Genomic DNA, 12,321 nt, shown 5'->3' with positions numbered 1-12,321 from the left:
AGAAATAGAAATAAAGTTTCGTATCTCAATGTTCTATGAGTAACAAACCCTAAACCATGGGTAACACTTCATATTTAATGAAGTTTGACATAGAAATAACCTGGTGTATGGTTCCACCTTGGCTATAAATTTAAGTGACAGCAACAAAACCCATAAAAAATACATTTTTAGTGATGTGTAATCATTTCAAAAATACTTTAAAACAGAAAAGGTGGAAGAAAAAATTTGAAACGAGACAAGTATTGAATTGCTAACGAGCAGATTAATCACATTTATAGTCCTTAATAGAAGATCCAATTCCAGGTATGTGTCATAAACAATAGTATATCTAGCAAAAAATGACTCTGTCAGAACTAAAGTGCCAGTAATGCGGCGACATGGGATATTCACTTTCCAAGCTGGGAGGTTAAATTATAACCCACCTCATTGTAATGAGTGATTCCATCTAAAAGATGCAACTACTGTAAGATTATAGTTATGTAACTACTGAGTGAGAATAACTATACAGAATGTGACATCAACTGCATCAAAACAATTCACATAAAGGGATGTCTAATAGCCTCAATCAGAAAGCTTTAATTACCAAAGCAGTTGTCCCTAAAATGCAGTATAAGCGTACTCCATTTATATGCAGCTAGATGACAGCAAAGCATTAAACCTAGCTAATCTGTGGTTCTAAATTATGAAATACAGCACTTGGTATTTAGACTGAGCATTAGAAGGATTGTGAAGGATGATGAATTTACCTGTGAACAGTCAAAAGAAAGAGTCCCGTCTCCAGGCCATTGCCTAAAAAAACGGGCAATCCTTCCACGTGTTGTGGTAGTCGAACAGCAGTAAGACATGCAGCTGCAGGAACTGGAACATAGTAGTCAAGTACGCCGAAGATAGTATATTAGCACACAAGCATGCTTGGTTAACGCCTTATCTGAGCACGCTTGCTCATCACTAATAAATATACATGAAAATATTGTCATAGGCGATAAAAGAAGGATGTAAAATATAGAGAAAATTTGCCAATAGAGGGAACCAGGACTGTGGAGTCAGTGTCGTGGAGTTGGAGTCGATTTAAAATGGACCGACTACTAAAATATATAATACATTGGGTACAGTAGTACAATTCAGGATATGCTGTAAGTTTTTTCAGAAGCATTTGGGAAAGTTATGCAATGTCCTATAAATGTCTGTTCTGTTCCTGATCTAAGGATCTCGGCTTTCAGCTGAGATGAATCTGTGCTGCACTTTTATGTACATGCTCAGTAGTGAGGCAGTGCGTTGGACTTGGAATCAGTATAAAATGGACCCACTCCTAAAATACACTGCCCAAAAAAATTAAGGGAACACTCAAACAACAGAATATAACTCCAAGTAAATTAAACTTCTGTTAAATCAAACTGTCCTCTTAGAAAGCAACACTGATTGACAATCAATTTCACATGCTGTTGTGCAAATGGAATAGACAACAGATGGAAATTATTGACAATTATCAAGACACACTCAATAAAGGAGTGGTTCTGCAGGTGGGGACCACAGACCACATCTCAGTACTAATGCTTTCTGTCTGATGTTTTGGTCACTTTTGAATGTTGGTTGTGCTTTTACACTCGTGGTATCATGAGAAGGACTCTACAACTCACACAAGTGGCTCAGGTAGTGTAGCTCATCCAGGATAGCACATCAATGCGAGCTGTGGCAATAAGGTTTGCTGTGTCTGTCAGCATAGTGTCCAGAGGCTGGAGACACTACCAGGAGACAGGCCAGTACACCAGGATACTTGGAAAAGGCCGTAGGAGGGCAACAACCCAGCAGCAGGACCACTACCTCAGCCTTTCTGCAAGGAGGAACCGGAGGAGCACTGCCAGAGCCCTGCAAAATGACCTCCAGCAGGCCACAAATGTGCATGTATCTGCACAAATGGTTAGAAACCGACTCCATGAGGATGGTCTGAGTGCCCGACATCCACAGATGGGGGTTGTGCTCACAGCCCAACACAGTGCAGGATGCTTGACATTTGCCACAGAACACCAGGATTGGCAAATTTGCCACTGGTGCCATGTACTCTTCACAGATGAAAGCAGGTTTACACTGAGCACATGTGACAGACATGACAGAGTCTGGAGACACCGTGGAGAGCGATCTGCTGACCGGTTTGGCAGTGAGTCAGTCCATGTGCTCGCCAGAGGTAGCCTGACTGTCATTAGGTACCAAGATGAGATCCTTAGACCCCTTGTGAGACCATATGCTGGTGCGGTTGGCCCTGGGTTCCTCCTAATGCAGGACAATGGCAGACCTCATGTGGCTGGAGTGTGTCAGCAGTTCCTGCAAGATGAAGGCATTGAAGCTATGGACTGGCTTGCCCATTCCCCTGGCCTCAATCTGATTGAACACATCTGGGACATCATGTCTCGCACCATCCACCAACGTCACGTTTCACCACACTGTCCAGCAGTTGGCTGATGCTTTAGTCCAGGTATGGGAGGAGATTCCTCAGGAGACCATCCGCCGCCTCATCAGGAGCTTGCCAAGGCGTTGTACTGAGATCATACAGGCACGTGGAGTCCACACACTACTGAGCATCATTTCCTGGTCTTGAGGCATTTCCACTGAAGTTGGATCAGCCTGTAACTTCATTTTCCACTTTGCTTTTGAGCATCATTCCAACTCCAGACCTCCGTGAGATATTGGTTGTTATTTACATTGATCATTTATAGGTTTTATTGTTCTCAACACACATTCCACTATGTAATGAATAAAGATTTACAACTGGAATATTTCATTCAGTGATATCTAGGATGTGGGATTTTAGTGTTCCCTTTATTCTTTTAGCAGTGTATATAATACAGTGGGTATGCAGGATGTGCTATAAATGTTTTCATAAGAATTTTGGAAAGTTATGAAATGTCCTATAAATGTTCTGTTCTTGATCTAAGGTTCTCGGCTTTTAGTTGAGATGAATCTGTGCTGCACTTTATGTACATCCTCAGTAGTGAGGCAGTACTGTGGAGTCGGAGTTGTGGAGTACTTTATAATACCAGAAAAAAAACGCCTTCATCTCTGCAGTGACTTTCTAAAATGTCACTGCATATTATAGCTACTGCACACGATCATGCAGCTGTGGGAGTGATGATCTGGCTGTGAGATACATTCAGACTCCCCATAGAGAAGGCAAGGATGGTTTATTACTGTCTCTGCCTTACTTCTCACTGTATACACAGCACTTCACAAGCGCTGTGTATACAGAACTAAGAGTAATTAACAGCACTTCCTCCTTCAGACTCAGGTGGTTATGTGACTGCTGGATATAGAGAGGCTGCTGGAGGTGCTGTATTCAAGAAGACCCAGTCAGCTGTGCTGTACAACCAGGAGGCTACAATTCACTGTTATTGGGGCAAATATGGCAGGCCCAGTTACAGAAGAAGTAAGATTCTAAAAAATATGTAATTGATGAAATGCCTCAAATGGTATTTTAGGTGTAAAATAAATAAAAACAAGCAAAAAAATAAACTAATAAAAACAAACTGCTGCAAATTCAAATCACTGTTAATCATCCCGCCTCCGTTAAAAAGGCAAAACAAAAGTGTCTGATATAATATGTATGGATTTTAGTGAGACCGTGATATTTGCTATACACAGCAATACTATGATATGGCTGTAGATTGCAGAAATGCCTTAATAACAGAATGAATTACACTACATGATATTACGCAGTGATTTATCAGAAGTATGGGTTTATTATTATTAATATTATACATTTATATAGCGCCATTTATTCCATGTCGCTTTACATGTGAAAGGGGCAAATATAGACAAGCACAATAAACATGAGCAATACAAGGCACACACAAGTACAGAAGGAGAGAGGACCCTGCCCGCGAGGGCTCACAGTCTGCAGGGGATGGGTGAGGATTCACTAGGAGAGGGTAGAGCTGGTCGTGCGGCGGTTCAGCAGACTAAGGTTCACTGCAGGTTGTAGGCTTGTCGGAAGAGGTGGGTCTTCAGGTTCTTTTTGAAGGTTTCCGTGATAAGCGAGAGTCTGATTTGTTGGGGTAGAGAGTTCCAAAGTATGGGGGAAGCACGGGAGAAGTCTTGTATGCGTTTGTGGGAAGAAGAGATCAGAGGGGAATAGAGAAGGAGATCTTGAGAGGAACAAAGGTAGCGTGTGGGTAAGTACCGGGAGACCATGTCACATATGTATGGAGGAGACAGGTTGTGGATGGCTTTGTATGTCATAGTTAGGGTTTTGAACTGGAGCCTCTGGACAATAGGAAGCCAGTGAAGGGCTTGGCAGAGAGGAGAGGCTGGGGAATAACAAGGAGACAGGTGGATTAGTCGGGCAGCACAGTGTAGGATGGGAGTGGTGCTAAAGGGGAGGCCAGAGAGTAGGAGGTTGCAGTAATCGAGGCAGGATATAAGGGCATGCACTAGCGTTTTTGTGGTTTCATGGTCAAGGAATGCACAGATCTGTGAAATATATTTGAGTTTGAGTCAGCAGGAGGAGGCAAGGGCTTGGATATGAGGCTTGAAAGAGAGGGCAGAGTCGAGGATCACCCCGAGGCACCGAGCATGTGGGACTGGGGAAAGTGAGCAGCCATTGACATTGATAGATAGGTCTTGAATTCTGTTTTGTCTATGTTCAGTTTTAGAAAACGAGCAGAAAAGAAAGCTGAAATAGCAGACAGACATTGTGGGATTTTGGTCAGTAAGGATGTGAGGCCGGGTCTAGATAGGTAGATCTGCGTGTCATCTGCGTAGAGATGATATTGTAAACCGTGGGATTCTATGAGCTGTCCCAGGCCGAAGGTGTAGATGGAGAAGAGCAGGGGCCCTTGGACTGAGCCTTGGGGAACACCGACAGACAGGGGGCGAGGTGAGGAGGTGATGTGGGAGAGGGAGACACTGAATGTTCGGTCTGTTAGATGTTAAGGCATCCAGGATAGGGCCAAGTCTGTTATGCCAAGAGATGAGAGAATCTGTAGCAAGAGGGAATAGTCAACAGTGTCGAAGGCAGAAGACAGGTCCAGGAGAAGGACGACAGAGTAGTGTCGCTTGCTCTTGGTGGTTAGTAGGTGATTGGTGACTTTAGTTAGGGCAGTTTTGGTTGAGTGGTGTGGTGGGAAGCCAGATTGTAACCGGTCAAAGAGGGAGCAGGATGAGAGGTGGGTGGACAGTTCAAGATGGACATGCTGTTCCAGTAGTTTTTAGGCATAAGGGAGAAGAGATATTGGGCAATAGCTAGACACAGAGGATGTGTCGAGGGAGGGCTTTTTGAGGATGGAAGTGATCTTAGCATGCTTAAAGGATGAGGGGAAGACACCAGTTGTGAGTGAGAGGTTGAAGAGGTGTGTTAGGATTGGGATAAAGACTATGACGAAGTTAGGGATGAGGTGGGACGGGAGCTGGTCTAGCGTGCAAGTGATGAGATGTGATCTTGACAGAAGGGTGCAGAGCTGATCTTCTGTCATGGTGGAGAAGCTGGTTTATCACATTATGTTATTTTATAGAAATGTTATACATGATCAATATTATATTAATTATATTATAACATAAAATACATTTTATTCTCAGCAGGTGAATATATCAGAATCCCAAAGAGACGTGTGAGATCTTCGGATTTTAAATTATTTGATGATGAGATCACACAAGATGAAGAGCATGTCAGTATCCCATATCTACCATCAGCCCTTCAGAGCGAAGATTTATCATCTGACCCTTTTCAACAGGTCCTATTTCCTGATTCATTACAGAAAAATAAAAATAACAGAATGGATGTTGAATGTGAAAGATCTCCCAAAGAGGAGAATCCATATTTACAAGATGGGAAGTATTATGAAGATGCATTAAATCTTGTTAAACCTGAAAAAAGTCACATAAAAGCAAAGGGCTTTTCATGTCCAGAATGTGGCAAATGTTTTGCAACTAAATCAAGACTTGTTATACATGAGAAATATCACAAAGTGGGGCAACCTTATTCATGTTCTACTTGTGGAGCACGTTTTAGCCGTTACTGGAATCTCAATAGGCATGAGAGATGTCACACAGGAGTGAAGCCATTTTTATGTTTAAAATGTAGGAAATGTTTTACAACTAATTCAAAACTTGTTATACATGAGAGAATTCACAAGGTGGAGAAGCCTTATTCATGTTCTACATGTGGAGTATATTTTAAGGATTACTGTAATCTCCTTACACATGAGAGGCGTCACACAGGAGAGAAGCCATTTTTATGTTCAGAATGTGAGAAATGTTTTGCACGGAAGTCAGATCTTGTAATTCATCAAAGAATTCACACAGGGGAGAAACCATTCTTATGCACAGAGTGTGGGAAATGTTTTAATCAAAAAACACATCTTGTTAAGCATCTGAGATGTCACACAGGAGAGAAGCCATATTCTTGCTCAGAATGTGGGAAATGTTTTGCAACAAATACACAACTTCTTAGACATGAGAAAGTTCACAAGGTGAAGCCTTATTCATGTTCTACAAATGGAGCATATTTTAACCAACGCTGTAATCTCATTAGACATGAGGGAAGTCATAGAGGAGAGAAGCCATTTTCATGTTCAGAATGTGAGAAATGTTTTGCACGGAAGTCATATCTTGTAACTCATCTGAGAATTCACACAGGGGAGAAATTCTTATGCACAGAATGTGGGAAATGTTTTAATCAGAAAACACGTCTTGTTAATCATCTGAGATGTCACACGGGAGAGAAGCCATATTCATGCTCAGAATGTGGGAAATGTTTTTCTCAGAATTCACATCTTATTGCCCATCAAAAATCTCATACAGGGGAGAAACCTAATTCCTGTTTGGAATGTGGGAAATATTTTAAACGGAAGTCAGACCTTGTTACCCATCAGCAATTCACACATGTTATAAGTTGCTTTGATGTGCAGAATTTGGAAAGTGTTTTAACTAAAACATCATGTTATGCTACACCTCACATAAGTCACACCGGAGAGATGCCACTTTCAGGCTTAGAAAGCAGGAAATGCTTCTCTAGGGAATCACATCTTGTTGACCATGACTACATTTAAACTGGTCACACTCCATAATCATGTCCTTCATGTGGTAAATGTTTTACAGCTGGTTCAATACTTCCTGATGATGAGCAATTTGATCTAGTGCGACTCAAATTCTTGTTGAATTTGTAGGAATATGTTGAACCTGGTGGAGTCAAACAATCTGCGATTCACTACACTTGAATTGATAAAAATTGCCACTTCCATTTTACGCATTGAAGAAGATTACAGTTGTGCTCAAAGTTTACATAACCCAGCAGAATTTTTGCTTTCTTGGCCTTTTTTCTGAGAATATGAATGATGATACCAAAAGTTTTTCGCCATTCATGGTTAGTCGTTGGGTGAAGCCATTTATTGTCAAACTACTGTGTTTTCTCTTTTTAAATCATAACCCCAAACATCCAGTTGACCCTGTTCAAAAGTTCACATACCCCATTTCTTAATACCGTGTATCAGGGCTGCCACTAGGAATTTCAGGGCCCCATACTGTAAACATTTTTGGGCTCCCTTGAGACTCCACCCAGGCTCTACCCCAGCTCCACCTCCACCCCTCAAATCCTGCACAGTCCCACCACCCACTTTTGGAAAAACTCCACTTCTGCACCACGTCCTCACCAATCACACATTAACAGTTCCAAGATCATATATATATCTATAATATAACGCTGGGAGCGTCACTCTGTCCGAAGCCTTTATAGACTGCGCAAGCGCAAGCGCCGGCGCAGTCTGGCCCCCACAGAGTGACGCTCCCAGGAGATCGCGGTATGCGTAAGCACTGAACGCATACCGCGATCTCCACCGGAGAGTCAGGGACCGTGGACGCGCCAGGAGGGAGGGTAAGTATATTCACATGTCCTCCGTTCCAGCGCTGCGTGCGGCTCCGTCTCCCGGCTCCTCTGCTGTGACAGAGTCCAGTCACAGGCAGAGGAGCCGGAGTGTGTGTTCAAAAAAAGGCGCCGGAAAGCGCGGACTGCGCAGGCGCCGATTCCTGCTGCCGGAATCGGCGCCTGCGCAGTCCGCGCTTTCCGGCGCCATTTTCTTGAAGACACACTCCGGCTCCACTGCAGGTGTGTCTTCAAGAAAATGGCGCCGGAGAGCGCGGACTGCGCAGGCGCCGAATCCTGCTGCCGGAATCGGCACCTGCGCAGTCCGCGCTTTCCGGCGCCATTTTCTTGAAGACACACCTGCAGTGGAGTCGGACGATAGGTGAGTATGGTATTTTTTTTTTTTTTTAATATGGCAGCAGCATACGGGGGCATACACACTGGAGCGTCTTATGGGGGGCATATAATAGAATAGTGGCGCAGGATGGGAGCAGCACATGACAGAACGGGCGCAGGATGGCAGCAGCACATGACAGAACGGGCGCAGGATGGCAGCAGCGCATGACAGAACGGGCGCAGGATGGCAGAAGGACACATGACAGAACGGGCGCAGGATGGCAGCAGCACATGACAGAACGGGCGCAGGATGGCAGCAGCGCATGACAGAACGGGCGCAGGATGGCAGCAGCACATGACAGAACGGGCGCAGGATGGCAGCAGCGCATGACATAACGGGGGCGCAGGATGGGAGCAGCACATGACAGAACGGGCGCAGGATGGCAGCAGCGCATGACAGAACGGGGGCGCAGGTTGGGAGCAGCACATGACAGAACGGGCGCAGGATGGCAGCAGCGCATGACAGAACGGGCGCAGGATGGCAGCAGCGCATGACAGAACGGGCGCAGGATGGCAGCAGCGCATGACAGAACGGGCGCAGGATGGCAGCAGCACATGACAGAACGGGCGCAGGATGGCAGCAGCACATGACAGAACGGGCGCAGGATGGCAGCAGCACATGACAGAACGGGCGCAGGATGGCAGCAGCGCATGACATAACGGGCGCAGGATGGGAGCAGCACATGACAGAACGGGCGCAGGATGGCAGCAGCGCATGACAGAACGGGGGCGCAGGTTGGGAGCAGCACATGACAGAACGGGCGCAGGATGGCAGCAGCGCATGACATAACGGGGGCGCAGGATGGCAGCAGGTTGGGAGCAGCACATGACAGAACGGGCGCAGGATGGCAGCAGCGCATGACAGAACGGGCGCAGGATGGCAGCAGCGCATGACAGAACGGGCGCAGGATGGCAGCAGCACATGACAGAACGGGCGCAGGATGGCAGCAGCACATGACAGAACGGGCGCAGGATGGCAGCAGCACATGACAGAACGGGCGCAGGATGGGAGCAGCGCATGACAGAACGGGCGCAGGATGGCAGCAGCACATGACAGAACGGGCGCAGGATGGGAGCAGCACATGACAGAACGGGCACAGGATGGCAGCAGCGCATGACAGAACGGGCGCAGGATGGCAGCAGCACATGACAGAACGGGCGCAGGATGGCAGCAGCACATGACAGAACGGGCGCAGGATGGCAGCAGCACATGACAGAACGGGCGCAGGATGGCAGCAGCACATGATGGAGACCATATACCAATATAAATGCTCGCCACCCGGGCGTAGAACGGGTTCAATAGCTAGTATATATATATATAGCCATCAGCTTTTGTTCTGGCCAAAAGAATTTGAAGCCGCCACCACGAGAAGGTAGACTCTAGCCTATTAAACCTTTGATAAAATACCCAATACTCTTTTTAGGTATATTTTTCTTTAAGGGTATGAGTCACATACATTATTTTTTTTTTAAATAATTGAAACCAGATTGTGGCTTTTTTTATAATCTGTATTTCTGATTGCAGATTATTGTATTCTATTTTCTGTACATTTATGGAAGCTGTCAGTGGATATCGGTCTGCACTTGGACCGCGGTGCATGGATGGGCCGCGGGTCTCCTGACCTGAACTCAGCAGCCTCACAGCACATATGAGGATGCAGGCCGGGAGATCAGCGCCAGTCCATGCCCTGCGAGCCCAGACCAATTTCCCAAATAAAGACGTTTCCCAAACATACCTACTTTTTATTTTTCTATCAACATGGCCATGTTGGGCTTGTTTTCAGCCGGACAAGTTGTACTTTTGATTGACAGGATTGGTTTTACCAAATAGTGTACTGGAAAATGGGAAAAAAATTGTGCAGTGAAATTGCAAAAAAAGTGGAATTATACAATTGCTTTTGGTAGTTTTCATTACCACGTTCACCAAATGCTAAAACTGACCTGCCATTATGATTCTCCAGGTCATTACGAGTTCGTAGATACCAAACATGTATAGATTATTTTTTATTTATGTGGTGAAAAAAAAATCCAAAGTTTTGTCAAAAAAGAAAAAAAAAGTCATTTTCTGAGACCTGTAATGTTTCCAGTTTTTGTGATCTGGGCCTGAGTGAGGGCTTATGTTTTTCATGCCAATCTGGCGTTTTTATTGATACCATCTTGGTGTAGATGTGATCATTTTATCTCCCATTATTGCATTTTAATGCAATGTTGCAGCGACCAAAAAAAGTAATTCTGTCGCTTTTTGATTTTTTTTCGCGTTACGCCGTTTACTGATCAGATTAATTCTTTTTATGTATTGATAAATCGGGTGAGTCTGAACGCGGCAATGCCAAACGTGTATTTTTTTATTTTATTGTATTATTTTGAATGGGGGGGGCGATTTAAACTTTTATGTTTTCAAAAACAAAAATTTTCAATTTTTACTAGCTTCAATAGTCTCCATGGGAGTCTAGAAGCTGCGATCATCCGATCGCCTGTGCTGCACAAAGCAGGGCCACAGCCTTGCTCTGTGCAGCAGAAATGCTCACTTGCTATGAGTGCCGACCACTGGTTGACGCTCATAGCAAAGCAATGACAACCACAGGGGTCTGCTGAAGACCCTGGGTTGTCATGCCAACCCATTGGCGACCCACAGTCATGTGACACGAGCACCGATGGGTGTGGTTTGCAAAGTGTGCCTGTTAAGTGCCGTTGTCAGACGGCGATCATAGCTATCCGGTAATTACAACCACAGGGGTCTCCTGCAGACCCCGGATTGTCATGCCAACCTATCTGTGACCCGCAGTCATGTGATACGGGCGCCGATGGTTATGGTTTTCTACGCGCTTCCGGCGTATTCTTGTTAAATGCCGCTGTCAGAGATTGACAGTGGCATTTAACACGTTAACAGCTTCGGGTGGATGGTGATTCCTCCTGCATCTGTTAGGGGAACATGAGAGTTGATCAGATCAGCTTTCATGTGCCCCTATCAGCTGTCATGTGCCGAAAAAGGTGCGGGCGCATCGCCGAAGTCCGCACCAAACAGGGGAGGCATCCTATGATGGACACTGCACGTCTTTAGGTGTTAAGGGGTTAATAAATGTAAACCGTATATTATTGCATATATATTCACAGTACCAAAAAAATCTCTTTATTGGTATTCATTAAAAACCTATAAATTCTAGAATATACTGTAAATACACCCAAAATAAGAGAACTCAAAGTGATATGATAATAGGAAAAATAGCAAGTAGTCAAGCATTAATGGAGATCACCCTATTTGTCAATTACTCTTGATCCTACCTGTCAGCAGAGGTTGGCACCCTTTTAAAACGCAATTGGCGCCGCCGCTCCTTCTCAACTAGCCATGGTCATCATCGCTGCCCCTTCCTCAACCTCACCCTGTTGGATGCAGGATGCAGACTTACCTCAGCAGCTTCTCCTCACTCCCTTCACTAGCCTCCAACGGCCAGATGCAGAATTCCCTCAGCAGCCTCACCCTGCCAGATGTAGTCACCTCAGCAGCCTACCATCTCCTCACTCCCTTCAGCAGCCTCCCATCTCCTGACATCAGCAGCCTCCCCTCTCCTCACCTCAGCAGCCTCCCCTCCTCAGCAGCCTCCCCTCTTCTCACCTCAGCAGCCTCTCATCTCTCCTCAGCACCCTCTCCTCACCTCCACAGCCTTCCATCTCCTCACCTCAGCAGTCTCCCCTCTCTTCACCTCAGCAGCCTCCCGTCTCCTCACTCCCTTCAGCAGCCTCACCTCAGCAGCCTCCCCTCTCCTCACCAGCAGCCTTTCATCTCCTCAGCAGCCTCCCATATCCTCACCTCAGCAGCCTCTCCTCAGCAGCCTCCCCTCTCCTCAGCAGCCTTATCTCCTCACCTCAGCAGCCTGCCTCCCCTCTCCTCACCTCAGCAGCCTCTCATCTCCTCACCTCAGCAGCCTCTCATATCGTCCCCTTAGCAGCCTCCCCTCTCCTCACTCACATCAGCAGACTCCAGTCTCCTCTCTCACCTCACTCCTCTCTGCAGCTTCCTCTGAGTCTTCACACGCTGCCCGCCTCCTCTCCCTGCTCACCTCCGACTTCAGTATTTTCTC

General features: G+C 45.7%; 1 protein-coding gene across 1 annotated transcript in view; it reads left to right on the top strand.

The window, feature by feature from the left end:
- The window catches only part of LOC138663908 (zinc finger protein 568-like), a 51,154-nt gene extending 43,435 nt beyond the window's left edge, over nt 1-7,719 (top strand). The window contains exon 11 of the mRNA XM_069750276.1: nt 5,569-7,719. Coding sequence (XP_069606377.1) covers nt 5,569-7,037 — 1,469 coding nt within the window. The 3' untranslated portion in view covers nt 7,038-7,719. The remainder of the gene's footprint in view (nt 1-5,568) is intronic.
- Nucleotides 7,720-12,321: the final 4,602 nt, after the last annotated feature.

Source organism: Ranitomeya imitator, chromosome 2 (assembly GCF_032444005.1).
Source record: "Ranitomeya imitator isolate aRanImi1 chromosome 2, aRanImi1.pri, whole genome shotgun sequence".
Lineage (NCBI taxonomy): Eukaryota > Metazoa > Chordata > Amphibia > Anura > Dendrobatidae > Ranitomeya > Ranitomeya imitator.
Note: the sequence above shows the minus strand (reverse complement) of the source record. Positions and strands in the feature narration are given on the sequence as shown.